Below are 21572 nucleotides of genomic sequence, written 5' to 3' on the forward strand. Positions count from 1 at the left end.
CTGGGATTGGCTCCAGCAGACCCCCGTGACCCTGTATTCGGATTCAGCAGGTTAGAAAATGGATGGATGGATGGATGTTTATGCAGACTACATCCCCTAAAGTCATCACTATGTGGTTCATAAAGTATAGTCCACTCTTGTCTCTTTCCGGCCATCCTACAGAGCCTCCTCAATTTTCTTTGTCCACTTTCTTGAAGCCCTTTTGATAACTGGCTAGTTTATATTTGATGATAAGACTGACAGATCTACCTAGGGTAGTCATATCCATGGTGTGTTAGGCCTCATTTACATTAGAATAAAACATTTTCAGGATCATATTTTTGCTGATCGTGTACTAAACAAATTCTGAAAAGTTGGAATACTTTGCTTATGCTGACCTATGGTATTAGGCAGTTTTAATCTGTTCTATGAATTTGTTTTGCCTATTTTATATATTTGATTTTCACATTTTTATTGTAACTAATGGAAAAGAATTTGAGGAAGGTGTTGTATAATTTAAGGGCACACGGCAGAGGTAGAGTTTTGAAATAACTTGCAAATAATTTTAATATATAACATAAATTAAGTACCTTTACCAAGTCAGCACAAGTATCCCAGATTTATCAGTTGTTAAATTAGATCACAGTAGCACTTTTAAAATATTGCGTAAAATAAACCATACCTTGTATCATATATTGCATATAACTTCTTGTTCCCATCAACTGCATTCCTTTAAAGAAAAATAAAAAACAAATATTATCAATGGGGTGTTATTCATATTGAAACATTCATTTTCACAATTTCTTAACAGACAGTTAGTTTTTCTCCAATAACTCAGAAATGCATATTTTTACATTAAATAGCATCTGTCAATCAACCAATTTGTAATGAAATTTATTAATAAACATTTTAAAATGTAATTCATATTTGTGCTGCATTTTTTATTGTTCAATTTAAATTTTATGTAGGCCACAAAATTACATATAATTCCCAGCCCAAGAAATACAGTACATATTTGGAGTGTACAATGCCTCTGTGTTTATTCTGTTTTCTCACATTATAATCTGGTTTTTATGTAATAGATTTAACAATACTGTCCAAATTGTTGAAGTGGAATGAAAATAAAGTACCTTTATATATATACAAAACACAAGTAAAAACTGAAAAGGTGAGAGTGCATGTATATTCATCTCTTTTGCTATGAAACTCCTAAAAAAGATCTGGTCTAAAAAACTAACTTCAGAATTTACAAAATTATTTGATGAGGGTCCACCTGTGTGCAATCAAAGTGTCACATGATCTGTCATGTGATGTCTGTATAAATAGACCCATTCCAAAAGGATCCTGACTGTTCAACATTACTGAGCAAGCAACATGAAGATCAAGGGGTACTCCAAACAGGTCAGAGACAAAGTTGTGTAGAAGTCTAGATTAGGATTAGGTAATACAAATCCATTAAATCCATTAAATTGAAAAGAAAATGATATGGCACCACTATAAATCTGACAAGAGAAGGCCATCCACCTAAACTCACAGACGGGGCAGATTAGATTTGGTTAGATTGATCCTCTACATGACAAAAAGCACATAAGGTGTTGACGATTTGCCTCCATCTTGTCCTGTTCACCTACTTCACCTTATTTATCACAGTTCGCTGCCAAGTTGTTTTAGGTCAACTTTGTTTGCACTTCCCAGTTGATGTCTATCTTAGAGCAACCATAGGTATACTGTTCTGGTCCATTCTGAGGATGTGGCCAAGCCATCCTATGCATTGGCGCTTGATCTCCAACACCACATTCTGGCTCCTACTTTTCTTGTAAAGGCCTTCATTAGAGATCTTCTCGGGCCAGAAGATATGAAAGATCTTCCTGAGACATTCACTGTGGAAGGTGTCAATCTTATTCATGTCTCTCTTTACAACAAACCAGCATTGAGAGCCATAGAAAATGCCAGGTTTGACATTGCCATTATAAAGTCTGACCTTTGTTCTCAGGCTATAAACTGTTTGGACTTCCAGATAGGTTAAAGTATTGCAAATGCACTGTGTGCTTTCTCAAGTCTTGCTCTGGTGTCCTTTTGTGCTGTACTAACCTTACTAAAAAGACTGCCAAGATATGTAAACTCCTCAGCATATTTGAGTGGAGCATCATTTACTCCGATAGGTGCACTGGGATTTATGCACATCACTTGTGTTTAAGAAGCAATAATGTTGAGGCCTGTTTGCTTGGCAAAGATGTTCAGCATGTTAGTCTTCTCATGCAAATGGAGTCATTTTGTGGAAAGGGCAGCAAAGTCAAGATCTTCAAGCTGGGATAATGGAGTCCACTGAATGACAGGACAAGGAGGGTATTAATCAGAGATGTAACAAAGACACCAAGGATAATACTGAAGGAGCTCCAAATATCCACAGTGGTGATGGGAGTATCTACATGGAAGAAGGTGTTCTGGTCAGATGAGACTAAAATTTAACTTTTTGGCCATAATGGGAAATGCCACGTGTGGCGCAAACTCAACAATTCCCACCACCCCGAGAACAACATTAATACACTGAAGCATGGTGGTGGCAGCATCATACTCTGGGAATGTTTTTCATTGGCAGGGACAGGAAAATTGTCAAGGATTAAAGGAAAGATGGATTGCACTCAATTCAGGGCAATTCTTGAGGTAATCCTATTTCAGTTTGCAAGAGATTTAAGTCTGGGATGAAGGTTCTCCTTCCAGGATGACCCCAATCATACTGCTAAAGCTACACAGGAGTGGTTTAACAGGAATCATTTAAATGTCTTGGAATGGCATAAGCAAAGTCTAGTCATCAATCCAATTGAGAATCTGTGGCATTACTTGAAGATTGCTGTACACCAACATAAACCATCTAACTTAAAGGAGGTGGAGCAGTTTTGCCTTGAGAAATGGACAAAAATCCCACTGGCACAATGTTCTAAACTAGTAGAGACATTACGCAAGAGGCTTGCAGCTTGAACTGCAGTAAAAGGAGGCTCTACAAAGTATTCACTTTGGGGGATAATAAACTTATGCACACTCATAATTTCTGTTTTTTTGCCTTAACTATTATTTGTGTCAAAACAAAAAATATTCTGCACCTTCAAAGAGGCATGTAGTATAAATCAAATGATGCCAACCCACTAAAAATCCAATTTAATTCCAGGTTGTTATGCAATATTGCAATATGCAATGCAATAAAACAAGACACACACTGGATGAATATTTTCGCAAGGTATTGTATAAGTTCTTATTATGTAAGAGTGACATTTTTTCGGAGTAACTAGGATTTCTATCTTACATACCGAAGATGGCAGTGATACTGTTGATTCCAAACTGTTCCAGTGTGAGTGTATTAATATGCCTCATGATGCCTTCCACTTCTTAACCAATGCAACCAATGGACAATGGTTTAGCAGCTTCATTAATATGACTAGATTATATTAAATTAGAATGCTGTATATAAATAACAAAATCACTAATCCATCCATCCATTTCCTAACCCGCTGAATCCGAATACTGGGTCACGGGAGTCTGCCGGAGCCAATCCCAGCCAACACAGGGCACAAGGCAGGAACCAATCCTGGGCAGGGTGCCAACCCACCGCAGGACACACACAAACACACCCACACACCAAGCACACACTAGGGCCAATTTAGAATCGCCAATCCACCTAACCTGCATGTCTTTGGATTGGAGGAAACCCACGCAGACACGGGGAGAACATGCAAACTCCACGCAGGGAGGACCCGGGAAGCGAACCCGGATCTCCTAACTGCGAGGCAGCAGCGCTACCACTGCGCCACCGTGCCGCCCAAATCACTAATCCACTTAACCTAAATCATAGCATTTATATAGTACATGACAATGTTGCAATTACTGGTTTATAATGTTCTTTATATAAAAAGAAGTAAATTTTTCCATTATACTCATCAGATGTTGCAAAATGGGGATTATGGGGTTGCTTGCATTGCTCCATTTAGCTTATTCTTTACAATGTCAGTTATATTGTTCCAGTTGGCCCCAGTCACTTTAGTTTGCTGCTCTATTTGAATTAGAAATCTTTTCCCATAATGTTAAAAGAAAAATCAATATTATATTGAGTTGCATTAGTTGTATCATTTAATGCAACAGGAGTAAATGTTTAGACATGGAAAAGACATTAAAACTTGTCCAGTAGTAGTCTTTGTCTGCAGAATAAAGTTAAAACATTTTGTAATTATACATTAGCATCTCTGGATTATATTTATCTTGAATACTTCTGCAAGGAGAGTGAAAAAGATCTAAAATGGATTTGCATGTATACAAACAGAGAGATATGAGACATACACTGTGTTTATAGCCTCAAATATTGTTTACCGAGTGACATCTAAAACAATCTGTTATTAAACAACCTGCCTGTAATTGCATTCTGCACCAAAGAACTGCATGAGATTTGACACAGCATATAAAAGCTTTTTGTTATGTAAGCAATAAGTGGTAGTCTCTGATTTGATGTTACTGTTCATATAATCAGCCTTTCATCTGCAGAAGAGAAAAGGCTAATCAGACATCTCTGCTCCAAATAGTAACTGGATTAGGCAAGATAGAAGAATAAATTAGCCCCAGAAGAAGTAAGCAGTGCTTAGTCAAATTTATCTTATTGTTTAGATAAGTTTTATTTTTCCCAATGTAATGGATAAAGTCTTTATTAAATGCTGTTACAACACTTGCTTTTTGTAAGTCGCTGTAAGGCAGTTTTTGGTAATCAAAAACAACTGCTTTACAATGCAAAAAAAGTTAAATTAAAATACATAAATAATTTCAGTATGTCTTTTGTTCATACAATATCAAATGCAATTTGTAGGGGCACAAGTTACTATATTATTTTAATGTGACATGTGCAAAGCAGGAGTGGCACTGGTCCACTGAGCAGCATACTCAACATACTTAAGACATTTAGATTTGCTAATTCACCTAATCTGTATGTGTTTGGGATTCACAAACAAAACCTGAAATATCAAGAAAGAAATAAAAGCATGTACAAAAATGGAGAATATGTAAGCTTACATCTCAGAGAATTATTAACCAGCAATACAAAAAAATCAAGGTAGCTGACTATTAATAAAGCTCCAATAACCTACAATAAACTCAGTTTAGATTAGAGATTAAATTCTTTGACATGAGGAGTGGTTTTAAATAGAGATTAAACATCAGTAGACTGGATGCAATTTGAATGGTCACACAAAGCTCATTCCACAGCACACAGCAAACTCACAAATATAATGCATTTTATTTGGTCTGGAAAGCATATGTATAGTAAGTAGGAGAGAGTGTTGAAAGGATGGATAGAGAAATCAGCAACAGGAAATAGTGATAGACATGGGTAGAATGTAGTTAGAACAAGCAGCCGAGAGGACAAATTAGATTTTGAAAATAGACATTATACAAGCCCTTCTGAAACATATAGCATTTCCTCACTTCAAGTAACAAATTATACAGTCTATGTATAGTGTCTTTCTTTGAAATGTTAGCTTTTTCAAGGTTGAAGTAAATTATGTGAGGTCCTTTTTCATTTTTAACAAGATTACAAATCCAACCATATTTATGTAAACAAATTGTTTCTAAGAATAACAAAACAGTTTAGAAATATTAAATGCATTTCATCTTAACATTTCATAAATAATGAACAATTAAGAATGTTCAAAGCCAACTCCTCATTGCCTCATTATCACTTATTATAATGTGCTAATTGAATTTTCCCAAAGCCTTGATTGTTTATCCGAGTCTATTATGTGTTTTGGTCATACCTTGAGTGAATTCATATTTTCAGAAAAAAAGAAAGAATTACATGAATAAAGAGTCAAAAGCTTATTAATTAAAATCAGTTGGGTAAAACCAAGATAACAAGACTATTATTTTCTATGTATCATAATATTTAAAAATAATAGTGTTAGTTTGACATTTAAGTAAGAATTTCACTGCACTCTGTACATGTGACAATACTAGCAGTAGAAAAATACTATTATGATATCTATGTTCATTAACTCAGCTGACAACAATGGGAGCAAGGAGGTATTGTTTGTTGAATTATTCACAGAGCTACCAAGGTATTTAGCAAAAATGTATGTTTAAACTACAGCCTAACAGAATACACGAGTTACGTATATACAACATTTCAGATTAATAGTAGCATCCAAATGGCATTTCAAACTAATAGTTGTCTTTTAAAATACATGACATAAGGTATATTTAAAAAAAATGGACAAATGGTTCCCCAATCCATAAGATCTTTAGCTCTAATGGCATCATCTGACATGCTTTACAAATACAAGACAGAGATAACTTTTGAGGGAGTAGTCTATGTATGCATGGTTTTTGGTATTGTCAAAAATATTCAACAACTACATGCTGGTTCAATAGTCACTTTAGGAAAATGACTGGAGAAATTCATTAAGAATTCTTAATTAGTTAATGCAAACAGAAAACTTTTCAGTTTAACAGACAATTTCTTTATTTGACAAAAACTATGTGATTTTAGGTAATACATATATGAGCATGCAAATTAAAATATGGCTGTCTTTAATTGTTTCCAGCCTCCAAAATATAGAACTATATGAAGAGGGCTCAATAATTTATCAATATTATATTCTAGCAGAAGTATTGCTCACTAAAAATTAACTGCAAAAAACACAAAAAGCAAACCTCTTTTATGAATCTTGGCAGTAAATCATGGATGAGTCTATGTGTTGTAGACAGCTCCATCTGAAGCTTCAGGAAGTCATATTGAAGTAGTGATTCAGACATTTTGGTCTATTTATTGATTCATGAGTGCATGTGTGCATGGAGAAAACACTCTTGAAAACTGTATAGCATGCCCTGATACATTTAACTGAATTTTCTGGAGAAGTAGTCATTCTTTGCAAAATTCCTATCAATGCAAGATCAAAGAAGCTGTTGTCCTGTGAGGCACCTATCATGCAAGCTGTTCACTTTCATAAATATGTTATCCGATTTTGTTGTGGCTTTTGGTCTCCTAGACCTGTTTCTGTCAAAGTTTTCAAGATCCTTTTGATGGTGTACAAAACTGCACTTACAGACACCTTGACTTTTTTGCAGTTTCTCTAATATCTCTCTTATAAAGGTTGCAATGGTCTGTCTTCCTTTGCTAATTGCTTTTTTCTTGGTATTATGATAGCAATATACTGTGTGATATTGTCAAATAATGTTTCAGATAGGTGTAACAAGACAGTTTCTTCCAATACTCCTTGGAAATATATAGAGTATTTAAGTAATCAACAGCCATTGGGACACCAGTATGAGTTGTTTGCATCAACTTTCAATGCTTTTTTAAACTTTGCCATTTATTGGCTTATTTTTGTACCACTTCAGGTTATTCACTGGTTTTGAACTGCTTATATTTCAAGAGAAAACAGAAAGATGGTGGTTTTCTAAAACTTTTTTACTGTTAATGTATATATATGTTTTTTTATTTGCTAGTTAACTAAAGCAGGTGATTTGATGCTGCTATAGAGGTGTAAACATTTTAGAAACAGACCTTTTCAGTAATTAGGGTTTGGCAAAAGGCAATTAGATTCAATTAACTGTTTTTCATTCTTATTGAAAATGAGTAAAACAAATATCCTGGTCTGTTTAATTTCATGTTGTTCCAGCAGCAGTTCCAACCTTCAGTTATTAAAGGAGGTCCAGACTTTAGGTAAAATCTCAATTATTTCTTATTCATACAAACAACACAGGCCTAACTGAAAATAAATGAGTGTTTTATATATTAGTGTCCTTCCTGCTTCTCCATTATAAAACCACATTTATAATACAATTTTAAGGCCATTAAACTCCTTGGTTTTTACTTTTGTATTCTCTCTCCAGTCTTTCACTAATGATACCTTCTGTGATGTTCTTGGAACTTTACACTAAGTTTGTCTCCTGGGGCCTCATGTATAAACGGTGCATACGCACAGAAATGTTGCGTAAGAACGTTTCCACATTCAAATCGCAATGTATAAAACCTAAACTTGGCGTAAAGCTATTCACATTTCCACGGTACCTCATACCCTGTCGTATACAAGTTCTCCGCTTGGTTTTGCAGACTGGCAGCACCCAGCGTCAAAGCAATGCTACTGTTCCTGTGTAGTTTATCTTTCTTTTTCAGGTCCACGTCCACGACGCGGCTTTATTAATACACTGAAATTAACCGCATATTGTTTATTTGTTTAATGCATCTGATTGTAATTAACCTGTAACTATATAATGGTCCACAAAATGGTCAAACTATTCCAAATACCATCACTGCTTTAACGTTGTTACTCTCACTGCATCTTCTTTTTCTTCTTCTTTCAGCTGCTCCCGTTAGGGGTTGCCACAGCAGATTGTCTTTTTCCATATTACTCTCACTGCACCACTCGGAGCAGCTGATCGGAAAGAGAATTATCGGTATACAGCATTAAACACACGCTGCCTCAGCCATGCTTCCTATTTGAACTGCTTCTCACATGGTAAATGCTTCAAACCTTTCCTGTATGGACCTCGCGGTTCAGAAAGAGTTTCATCCAAAGAGCTCTAAACGCAATCAATCAGTCCATCAACTGCTCCTTGTAGAACTGTTTGTAATTATAAGTACAATCACCTCACTGTAAACTTGCACTACAGTTATAATATTGCACAACCTGAGCCACTTTATAAAGCGCGTATTTACATATGATGACAATATCATTTTTAGGATGAAATGCAGCAAAATATGTTTATTATATTACAGATAAAACTTTAACTTCATTTAATTAATCTATATCTATATATATATAATTCACTAAGGCAAGACACCCATGGAAAGCACGCCGGAAGGGGCGTGGATTCACTAAGCCGCCGACAAGTAAGACACCTATGGCGCATGCAGGAAGGAGCCACGCCAGAGGTGAATCACCATATGCAGCGTGTAAAACGGTTTGCGAGGGGTATCCCATGGGATCCTTAAAACAATCCTTTACAACTGAGGTTAAAACACAATGAAGTAAGCAGTGTTTAAAAACCGAGTTTTCGGTTATGACGCACGACCGCGTGCACCATAGCAAACTGTTTTAAACGCTACATACAGCAATTCGCATCCGCGACAAACATGCATCTTCTTAGATGCTTCTGCAGGAACACGGAAAGTCTACGTGAGTCACAGGTGCATCTGGACTGTGCAAAGACGACAACGACTCAAGTTATGAGATGGAGGTGGGCACATGAGCGATGGCGGTCCGCCAGTTTTCAGTCACGGACGATTGTGTGTTGGTTCATTCCGTGCATTGTTACAATGTTGCTTTTCTTGCTGATTTATTACATTACCGATTTTTCAAATGTTAATTTTCTCCCTGTGCTTAAAAATCATTAAAAAACATGCCTGATTATGCGGCGTATGGTACGCCGCGGGTTGGCTAGTTGTTAATAATTAAAGGACACAGTGTTGCTCGCTAGCAAAGATCTGGTGCTCTGCTCACGATTGTTCCTGCCTCACACTGTATGCTTCAATGGGACTGGCGTGAAAGATAGAATAATTAAACATGTACTACGAAGAAATTTTAAGGTTCCTTAAAAGTTTTGAAGAATCGACGTTATATGCTTACAGATGGCTTAATGTCTATTACAGAGCTGACTGTGTGGCGATCTGTTACTTGGAGAAAGAAAAGGAACAACAATAATTGGAGGTTAATACGTTTGAAAGAGACAGTACTGCAGGGGCAGCCTTAGGCATGTGCAAACTGTGCACCTGCACAGGGCCGCCAAGCCAATATATATTGAATATACAATAGAAAGAGAAAATAACAACACAGCTAAAAACACAGCGGCAAATTTTGGCAAAAGTTAAACGCTTGTGTCATGAGCAGGAGGCGGCTATGCAGTGTCCACAACGGACGTGGCCATCCGCTGTGCATAAGATACCATATTGACATTGGCGGGTGAAGGGGCCACCGATTCTTTCTCTGTCCAGGGCCGCAACGAGCCTAGAGCCGCCCCTGAGTACTGTTGCAATAAATTATTTCATCGAAGGTTGCGCACAATCACTGTGCCACCGTGAAACCCATGTTTAATAATGTGTTTTAACTCCTATCATCATGAAAATGATACCACGTATACATCTCAGTATTTTAGTTATTCAGAGAGCTGTAATATCACTAATGTAATGGATTCTGTGTCCTGTCGGAGGAAGAGAGCTGGTTTAAGAAGCACGTAGTGATTCACACACATAGAGAACATAGAAGAACACATACAAAACAAAACATTTAACATGCTACTTTAATTACGATGTGATTTGAGAAACTGGTTAATTAAATGATTTTAAGATAAAGTTTATGATGTTCTACTTTAATGACAAAATAAACTACGTGATTAAAGTGGAAATTTCGAGATTGAAGTTGACATTTCGTGCCTTTTCCAAAATGTGGGCCTTTTTTTTCTCTGTACCCTAGTAACCTTTCATATGACACTCAGATGGTGAGCTATGACTCGCCTTTTCATGGCGACTTTGATATCTGACAACTTTTTTATTTCTGGCACTGTACGAATTCTTGAACTTGAGCTTTCGAGTTTCTCCGACACGCTATGTCAGTCGATCAACTTCCTTTTGTTGTTTATACCACTGTTTAAACCAACAAATAGTAAATTTTTCCTTGCCTCCACTTAGTATTCGCTGAAATTCTTCCATTTTCCCACGTGCTTTTCCCATTGTCTTTTCACATAACACTGAGCTTAAGGGCTATTTATATTGATATGCATATTCAAAGTAATTCTGGGAGGAGTTGGACGGGACAGCAGACGCGTGCACTAGCATTATGTTTCACGCTGACCGGAGTTTATGTAGTGGAAGAATGCGGAAGTTGGCAAACGCATCTGGATTTTTGTGTGCGTAAGCACTTTTCAGCTTTTGTGCTTACGTCATATAGTATAGTGTATCTTATAGTGTGAGTTCTACGCACAGCGTTATGCATGAGGCCCCTGATGTTGACATCCATATTTTCCATGTTCCTGAAATTTTATCTCATTTGTTTGCTAAACTTGAAAAGTGCATATTTCACAAATTTTCTCTTTGGTTTTGTGCTCAACATATTACCCAACTAGATCATAGCATGTATAAGACAAAAACTATAGCAATCCACAAACGGAAACCCCCTTTATTCAGTTAAACAAGTACGTACAATTTGCTGGCTTCAACTACTACAGAACAACAACAACAACAGAAGGTTTATTAAAGATTTTAGTTCTATTAATCACACATCCATAATTAACCTTAATGGAATTCAGAGGCACAAGAGGCCTTTGTGAATTTAAAAGAAGCATTCACAATTGCATAAGTTTTTAGACATGCAAACATTACTCTTCGTTCTGAATTGGAGCAGATGTCTCCAGTATCAAAGTGGGTAAATTTTCTCATGGAGATTTCTCTATAATTGCAACCTTGACTGCAGCAACTTGGGTTTATGTAAAATAACTACCATTAAAGAAAATAATAAGAAAATTATGATGTGGGAAAAATGAACGTTCTAGCTATAAAATAGGCCTTAGGTCAATGGATGCTTTAGTCAGACAGACAGAAAAACAAATATTCTTTGTTTTCACCAATGACAAGAATCCCACTTATCAGACAATGTCTAGATGGGCTCTGTTTTTTTACATTTCCTTAGCTGATGTGTTTATTGAAGGCAACTTACAACATCTGAGGGATACAATTGGTTACATTTCTCTTGTTTTTCTAATTGGAGCACTGACAGGTGAAGTGACTTGTCCATGGTCAGACAGTGTTAAAAGCAAGATCTGAACCCACAGAATTCCAAAGCCATAACCACTACTCCATTTTAACTTTATTGTTTCATATGGAGCAAAACACATATGTCAAAAGCCTATTGCCTTTTAGAAATATTAAGATCAAAGTGCCAACACTAAACCAATTAAGCCCCTAGAAAGATCTGTGGGTTTGCCCTGGTTAAATGAACCTGTGGGATTATTGGACAAGGTTAAATTAATTATAACTAATCCTCTGAAAAAACACATCCCTGATGTACAGGTATGCCACCAGTATAAAACATTGTGGTACATGTATGTATATAAGTTTTTGGATTCAGAAATACTGTAAATCACTCACATTTTCTTTCGTTTTTGAAATCTGACTTTAACTGTTTTATTTAATTTTATTTATACATTTCTATTTTTACATTTTCTGTATTTCTGTTTTATTTTAATTTCATTTTAACTGATTGCTAGTTTTTTTTATTTTTAGACCATTTAGTTGCCACATCCCTTTGACACCTTCACCTTCTAGTCTAGTATGTCCTTCACATCCATGCCCAGTTTGATAATTAGGTAGATTTAGTTAATTTGATTACTTAGTTCCCTCAAATATTTCAATTCTTATGCATCCTTCACACTGTCAGATTTGTACAATTAAGCTGGTTTGCTGTACCCTCTTGTTGGACATAGACAGACTGCAAGACAGATGATTTTAGTTGAGTAAGATGAGTTTTTAGAACTGATATCAGTTGGGCTGGCTGTGGGACCACTTCCAGATAAGGCATTAATAGAGCACCTGGATCTTCAATGTGATTATTCAATGCAGTTACTCTTGCTGTTCTTAGGTCACGACATCTCCACCTTGGTACTTTCTTACTGATCTACCACAAAATTGAGATCAAAAAAAGGAAGAACATGAAATGACATAAAAAAACATTTTACCCATTTGCAAACCAGGCAGGGCTGCATCAAGGTCAACTTATTCTCTAAGCAAAGCTCTACATGTGAAGAATCAGTAGAAGAAGTAAAAAAGAGTTTATGGGCTTGTTGAGTTAGACCTACTCAGCTGTGTTTACACTCAACAGAGGTGAACCTCCTATGCATGAAACTAAAACAATGGTGATATACTGTATGAACACATTTTCAAAGAAACATCTAAACATTAGCCACTCACCATGCCAAAGAAAAAGGTTTTTTTTTTTAACAATGAAGATTAAGTTCAAACATGGCAAGTAAGGACAATTAAGAAAAATATAACTAAAGTCAGATATGGCAAAGAAAAAGCTTAGGGCATGATAGTTAAAGAAAACACACTATGGTGTCTCTTCTCTTGGTCCCCTAAGCACACGCTTATTTTTCTTAATGGTTAATCCAGGGCTACACTTAGACCATAGTAGACAGGCCTTACTTTATATCTCATTCGCTCTCTCACTCACTCACTCTTTCCACTTTCTCAATAACTACAGACTCAATTAAGAGTCTGAACAGAGTTAGTTTTAACCATCATACCAGCATTGCTGAAAAACTTTTTTGGAAGCCAGCTCTCTCTCCTATGCAGCCGAGTTCTACCTGTTCCAGGTCTGAGCTTTTTGCTGCCACTTGATGGGCTATAGGAACTGCATTGATCTCCTTCCAGTTCTTGACAGATTCGCACTCTTTCTTAGATGGTCAGGCACAAATCATAAACCAAGTTGCCAGCCCTTTGGAAGAAAATTATCAGCATACTTCTTTGCTCCAAGAGATTGTGACTGTGTTTTAAAACCACTGTGGTCACTGTCCATGCTAAGCCTGTACAGTCTTCCCTATGTCTCCATCATTGTCATTGTCCTATTAATTCACATGTTCTGTGAAATTCTCATTTTTAATAGGATCCTAATAATGATTAATGATAAGCAGAGTAGATACCAGGGTGAAGGAGACTCTGTGCTGAAAGACTGTAGCTACTTCAGTATCCAACAAACAAATAAGCAGAACACCTGTAAAGGCTGAAGAAAAATTGATGATGATGATAATTTTAAAAATCAAGAAAATATAAAACACTAAGCTGTCATAATGTAACATACATAAATGATGGCTACATTTCAGTAAAAACTAAATATTCATGGTTTTGTGATTTCTAGCTTGACACCAAAACATAGAATTTAAAAAAATAACAGCTTGATTAATTAAGGTAGGGGTCCAATTAAAATTAAAATTTGGTTGGCCGAAAAAACTGCAGCCATAGTGAGCATTCAAAACTGATCCACCAATAATGATTACACTTAACCGTGCATAGGTTCATGCAGATTTCTGTTATTAGTGAAATTTATTTTTATGTGGTGTAAGTAGAGTTTCTGGATTAAGGGCTAGTAGGGCATAGCCCCACCAGATATTGTGCAAAATAATAAGATCCCCTCAGTAATTTAACTTATTATTAAAATAACATTATTTAAACACCACTCAACTTTGTATTCTTAAGTGGTAGGTTATAAATTGCCATATGCTATAGTTTCTCATCTAGGAAATTATTGCTCTTTTATCATGTGAAATTGTTGAAATGCTACCGATGAAACTTTGTGGAAAAAAAAGCCAGCCATACGATGATTCTGCTTCAAAGAAACACAAGAGCCATTATATGGAAAGAACGTGTATTTAGAAAATTATTTTTTGTTTGTTGGCTTCATGCTGTTTTGCAAATGCCTGTATGTTCTGTATATGTTATTGTGGCTTTTTCTCTTTTTCCCCAGAAAGCCTTTTGATTCCAACCTTGAGGTGTTGCATTTTCAATACAGGCAATTCATAGCCAAAATAATTTACAGGGCAGGTTGTGGCTACATGGCTCTCGGTTTACTTATTGTTTAAATCTATATTGCTGTATTTTCTACAATGATGACAGTGTTAGAGTGTATCACAACGATCTAATAACAACTGAGACAGACCAGACACCAGCAACCCATTGTTTGATTAATGTTTTGAGTCACAAAGTATGCAAGACCTTGCATGTTTCACTAGTCATCAATAAAAAATAATAAAAATTAGTTAGGTAAGTTGATATTAGAGAAGCCACACATAATGGAAAACTCTGGTATAACCCCAAACATACCACATTTTACTTTTTTTATTGTACAGTATTTATAACATTAAGAATAAGGGATTTAATGACCTCTTAAGGCACAGTGTGTCTGTCTGCAGAGAGAGTGTCAACCTTGTCAAGAGGTTTACTTTCCTTGGCTGTGACATTCATGTCTTTAGTGACACTTCCTATGAAGTCAGTGGACGGATTGGGAGGACATAGGGGGATAATGAGGTCACTGGAAAGGGATATTGGGTTCTCGATATCTATGCAAAATGATGAAGGTCCAAGTCTTCAGAGTCCTTCTGCTTCCTGTCTTGCTATATGATTGCGAAACATGGACTCTATCTAGTGACCTGACACAAAGACTGGACTCCTTTGGTACTGTGTCTCTTCAAAGAATCCTTGGGTACCGTTTGTTTGACTTTGTGTCAAATAAGCGGTTGCACACGGAGTCCCGAATCAGGTACATTACCTGCCTGAGTGAGCATCACTTACTGCACTACATCCAGGTGGCTCAATTCCCCAAGGGTAATCTTGCTTGCAGGATCCTAATTGTTGAGGATCCGAGTGGCTGGACCAGGCCAAGGGGATGTCCACGTAACACCTGGATGCAGCAGATAGATGGTTATTTCCAGAGGGTGGGACTAGACCACGTGTCTGCCAGGGGGGTTGCCAAACAGGATCACGAGCTGATTTGTCATGTGGTGAGTGCAGCAATGCGCTTTTCCAGTGCATGCTCCCTAACCTGACCTGACCTGACCTGACCTGATTAAGGAAAGCAATTTTTACTCTGTTATTGTTCAGTGATTGATTATTAATAATCCTTTTGAATGTGTTTTCTTGCCAGCATGGATTTTATTTTGTCAGCAAAAATTCTGTATTTGTTCATATTTAGCACAATGTACTATCTCTACTATCTAGTAAATTGGTAATCCTCGTCTGTCATATGCTCTTCAAACCCACTATTCCATAGTACTCTGGTCCTAGAGGTCCTGGGAGGCTGCAGTTTTTCACTCCAAACATTTTCATAATTTGAATCCCAGCCTAGCAGATAATGAAATTTGGTATTTAATAATATGGCATACAAGTGCTTTCATTCTTCCAAGACAAATCTTTATCACATTGTAGTTTTTTTGTTTTCTGAGAACATTATCCACATATTTTGTGGTCTGGAAAAGATTTGAACCTCTTAGTCATTCTCTTTTCTCTCATTCATTCCAAAATGTTATATTACGACAAATGCATATACACAGGTTTAGACGTTAACTGGAGAGCTGGTGGTTCCTTTTTCATTTCCACCTCATTATTAACTGATGGCTGATTAAGAAAACAAGAAACAATTAAAACCTTAATACAACTGTTTAAAACTAAAATATGCAATTAAGGGTTTTGTATCATAAGAAATCAGTTAACTAAAGATACACCCAAAAACAGTAGTAAATAAATGGGTTCTGATTAAATATTTGGTTAAAGAAAAAACCTGCAGCCACTGCAGATTTACAGAACTGGAGCTGAGTATCCCTGCACTATACTATGTCAGTTTTCAACTAACCTACATATTCATCTTTCGAAAATGTACAATACATCATTGCTCTTATGATATAAAATAAACCCATTACATGAGTACAGGAGGCAATGGTCCAAATTACTCCCTGATAACATATAAAACTTTACCTTTAAGCAAGAGCTGAGTTGTACCAAATACTGTAAATCTCATTTTCTTGTAAAGCCCACATTGCCAGTTTTGCTCCTGAGCCTCTCACTAAGCTGTTTAAATCTGTGTGTATCATGCTTATGTATTTTATTTTCTGATATGAATTATGACTGCTTGACCAAGTAGCATTTTAATGTACTATGCTTTTTTGAGCTAGTTCAATATATAATTGTAAATTCACCAAAGGCAAAAACCATTTTAGATTTTGCTGTAGATTCTTCACAAAGGTTAATACACTTTTAAATATGGTTTGGTAACTTATCTTGAGTTTGGTTTATATGATGTTAAAAATCAATAAGCAATTAAGCTCATGTACAACAACCATGGGTATCTGCAGTAAAAAGGCAAACTAGCAAACTAGTTATGGCAGTCTCATATGTATATAATTAATTCCTGTTAAAATAATTGCAATGTTATACAATCAGAAAAACTACAGCTTACCTTAAAAATAATCAAGATAAAAGAAAACAGAACAAAAATGTAGGCAACATTAGAAAAGTAATTTAAATAGTGACATTATATAAAAAGAGCAAAAAAAAAACATACTTTGAAGCCACTTTTTCCATCATAGAGTGAAAGAAACCCTAAAGTTATCTCAGCAGAATCAGGGGTGAAGGTTAGAAACAGCTTAGAATGTTACCATTCCATTTAATAGATCAATCATATAAATACAGTTCTCTCAAAGGGGAGAGCTTGTTGCTGTCAATTAATCAGACATAAACAAGAGGAGCTGTGAGGCAGCAGCATCAACCACAGTAACACAGTTCTGTACTAATTAAAAGTAATTATATGGGTGTAAGACTTAAGCAGAATTTGAAATGTAAGAACATTAGGCAGCTCTAATAGTGTTTTAAAGGCTGCTTCACAGGTTATTGTGTTCATCTAACTGAAGACCACAGCTTTCCGAACTGGGTGTCTTCAAACTTGAAGGGTGTCGCAAAGGTAATGATCTAATTTTTATCTTCTGTAAAGAAAATAATAATCTTCTTTTCCATTTTTCATTTAAGTGTAAAACTAACAAAGCACATAGCAAACACTAATGTCCCAAAATGGTGGTGCCCATAGAAAGACCAAGATGGCACTACAGAAAAATCCAAAAAAAAATGCAAAAAATAACTAACATAAGTAAACATGACTTGAAACAAAAAATAAACACGACCATTAGATTTCTAAGTTTCAAAACACCCCTAAAACAATGTATACTATCAATTATTTTTACAGTTCCAGGAACCATTTAAACAAGATAGAAACAACAGTCAAATTATGACAGTCAGAATCACTTGTGAATTGCTCAAACACATTGAATGCACTCATTAATCATTTCTTTTTTCTGCCAGTTGTGTTAAAAAAAAGAAAAAAAATCAGCCAATAAACAACAGATTACATGTGCAGTGCCAGGCTGGACTTGATTTTTTCACAGAATGAGATGCCAGTTGAATTCTATGGGCAGGAACCTGCAATTAATGAATACCATACAAAACTGAACGAAATCAAGTTTCTCTATTTTCTACTTCTACAGTTACAGCATAAAAGTTCACCCTACGTGTGAAACTATATGTTGGCTGAGAATGCTAAAATGACTAAACTTTGCTGATGTTGAAAAGGCTTTTTAAAATTGAGCTTTAAAAGTTAAAATAACAAACACAAAATCTGAAAGATCGCGGCTATTTTCTATTGTCTTTAATGCAAAAGAAATTCAGTGTTTGCTTATTGGATGATCCAGCTGCACCACAAAACAGCACTAACTTAAGTACCTTAGGTCCAAGGGTGAATTGTGACAAGATCTGGGGCAAACTGATACTTTTATTGTGCCAAAGAAGTGTTTTAAAATCTGTTCTTAGCACAACTGTATATCCAAGAACAGAAACTGGAATTGAAAAACCTGTCCTAAAATGCAGAGTAAAGGGATGTCTTTAAGAAGGAGAAGACTGTAAGTTTTATACAAGAGGATACACGTAAGTCTAAGTTTTCACCATCTTTGAACAATCCTGTAAAACATATAAAAAGAAAATTATGTTTATAATGTAAGAAGTTTTTGAAAATGGGATTATGTGCTGTGGTAATAAGAATCACACCAGAGGCGTAGCTAGGGTTTTCAGCGCACAGGGAAAAATGAAGATTTCCCGCCCCCTCCTGTTTGCCAAAATGCAATGGGGAAGGGAAAGAAAAATTTTAAAATGTATTTAAAATAATAGTATTTTAAGAAAAAAAAATCATATAAGTCTCTGAAAATGATAACGCCGCCTCGTGTTCTTTAAAATCTAAATCCATCCTTAGTTTTTATAAGATAAAATTTGTTTTCCGCATTTAAAAATTATTTTAAAGAAAGTATATAGCAAATTATAAAGCAAAATAATTATATATTTATAAAAACTGCATTACTTACAATTTATTCGTTCGAAAATATGATGGGTAAATGTCTAGACTTTTGCAGCCATCTACTAGAATACTTCACCACACCCTAATCAATTTTCTATCAAACACATAAACACAAATCACATGGCACACAGAAATGGCGTTTGCAACAACTTAGACAATGATACACTAATCCCTCATGTCAGTCGCGCAACCTGTTTAATAACGTCAAAAATGTTTCTGGGTGGGAGTCAAGCATGTTAGAGTAGTAGAGGGGATAAATTATTGTCTGTTGGGTATATAGAACTAATATGTGTTTCGAAATCAGAAACAGACAAAAAACATAGGAAAAAGATATCCTCATACTAATGGAGTGATGGACTGAGTATGCAAATATTTTTTATTTACTTTTTAGTGCATTTAAGAATGGAAAACATTTCATTTTAAAATTTCGTAACATCAATTTGGCGCTCCCAGATGCTGCGCCCGGGGACAGATGTTCCCATTGCACCCCCTCCCCCCCCAGCTACGCCATTGCACCTAGTTTGAAGTGAACTTAAAGGCAATAAAATGCATACATTTTAAAAATGCTTCCTGAAGAAATGTGCAATAAATTGTCTCATATTCGACTTAACATCAAAGAAATCAATAAAACTCACCAATCACATGTGATTCACTAACGGGAGAAAATGTTTCATTAGAAATCTATACTAATAAAAGGCAAAGCCCTCACTCACTCACTGACTCACTCACTGACTCATCACTAATTCTCCAACTTCCCGTGTGGGTGGAAGGCTGAAATTTGGCAGGTTCATTCCTTACAGCTTCCTTACAAAAGTTGGGCAGGTTTTATATCGAAATTCTACGCGTAATGGTCATAACTGGAAGCAGTTTTTCTCCATTTACTGTAATGGAGATGAGCTTCAACACCTTGGGGGCGGAGTTTCGTGTGACATCATCACGCCTCCCACGTAATCACGCAGTACATAGAAAACCAGGAAGACCTCAAAAAAGCGCTCAAGAAAACATGCATTATATAATTGAGAAGGCAGCGAAACAATAAGAGGCGAGCGAGTGACATATACTACCATATATTCATGAGTGTTCCCAGCTCGGAAAGAAAGCACGGTGTAAACCTAAACTTTAAATTAAGTTCATAGACAGGCTACCGCTGGCGTTTCACATACACACAGGTAATGCGGGATACAAGCTTAATGAGAGGACGCAGGATATAAACGAGAGTTTTTATCACTTTGTAACTAAGTTAAAATTGTAGGTGAAGGGGTGTGCTTATGCAAATTCGAGAGACTGTGTTTGTGGGGATTGACAGTTAAGGCGGGTGGGGAGTCACGTCATCATCTCCCTCCCACCTCATTTTGCTCTGAGCTGAGCTCCGATGCTAACGCTGTCTTCGAAGCAAATTCCTCAGACTGCCACCAAATACTCACAGAAAAATCCACAAGTTAATACACACGCTGTCTCTATAGAGTTTCTACACACTGAATCCTCCAGGCACTACTTACAAAAGGTCACATTGACAATCGTGTTACGTTATTTTTAAAATCTTTCCTTTGCTTAGCACAAGCACAGCCGAGAAGCTTCGATGCATGTGCTCCATATGCATGTGCTCCATAACGCGTTAAAAAATAATGCATTTAATCACACTTTGCATTACAAGCAAAGGGGAGCTTTTGTCAATGCATGATTTCCTGGTACACGGATTACATTGATCAGCGCATCCCGATTCATTTTACCCTCGCACCACCTTAGTTTGAGAAGAAGTATGAAAAATATGAGGTTAACACAGAAAAACAGATCACCAATTCAAGCTTTATGAATAATCGATTCGCCATCAATAATTGTTTTGGTAAAGCCATCCTCCTTCCATTTTATAATTTTTCCGCCACTAGCCATGATTAAATGAACGGTAAAAAAGTAAGAGCAAAGCGAGGGTGACTTATTTAGGCAGGCATATATATGACAGCAACACTCATGACAATGTCAATCATATTACGTTATTATTAAAATGTTTCCTTTTCTTTTTCATTACTTCTTTAACACACTACTTCTCCACTGCCAGGCGCGGGTATTTTGCTATATATATATATATATATATGAATGACCTCCAAAGAGCGCTGAGACTTTTGATATCATGAACTTGTCTGCAAAATGGGGTCTCCTGCCCAGCAAAAGTCGAGCAGCCAGCGCGCGTGCATAGCTGTGCCGGCCTTTGAGATGCTGACTGCGCTTCTGCCTTAAGTCAAAGTGAGCACTTTTAATTTTTTTCATCCTCCCCCTGCGCTATAGCCCAGACAAGTGCAAACACGGGACCCCTTTTCTACACCACGGCAAAATAATATTAAGGCGATTCACAATCGAGGCGAGGCACAAATTTGAACGTTCACATAGAAAATGTAATTTCAATGTACCTGTACTTCTTAAAACGTTAATGTTTTACTGTTTAATAACTTATAGACTATAATTTATTATTTTTCCCTTGCACTCAGTGAACAAACCTATACACACACATATAGACACATACAAACATACACACAAGTATATGTATATGTATATATATACACACACACACACACACACACACATACATACACACATATATATAATTTGTGTGTGTGTATGTATGTATGTGTGTGAATATATAATGTAGATAGGTATGTATGTATATATATATATATATATATATATATG

General features: G+C 36.2%; 1 protein-coding gene across 2 annotated transcripts in view; it reads right to left on the reverse strand.

The window, feature by feature from the left end:
* The window catches only part of gabrb3 (gamma-aminobutyric acid type A receptor subunit beta3), a 485579-nt gene that overhangs the window by 370300 nt on the left and 93707 nt on the right, over window positions 1-21572 (reverse strand). For both annotated transcript variants that reach the window (XM_039744693.1, XM_039744694.1), the window contains one exon: window positions 662-709. In XM_039744693.1, the coding sequence (XP_039600627.1) occupies window positions 662-709 (48 nt within the window). The remainder of the gene's footprint in view (window positions 1-661; window positions 710-21572) is intronic.

The sequence above is a fragment of the Polypterus senegalus genome, chromosome 2 (assembly GCF_016835505.1).
Source record: "Polypterus senegalus isolate Bchr_013 chromosome 2, ASM1683550v1, whole genome shotgun sequence".
NCBI classification, from domain to species: Eukaryota; Metazoa; Chordata; class Cladistia; order Polypteriformes; family Polypteridae; genus Polypterus; species Polypterus senegalus.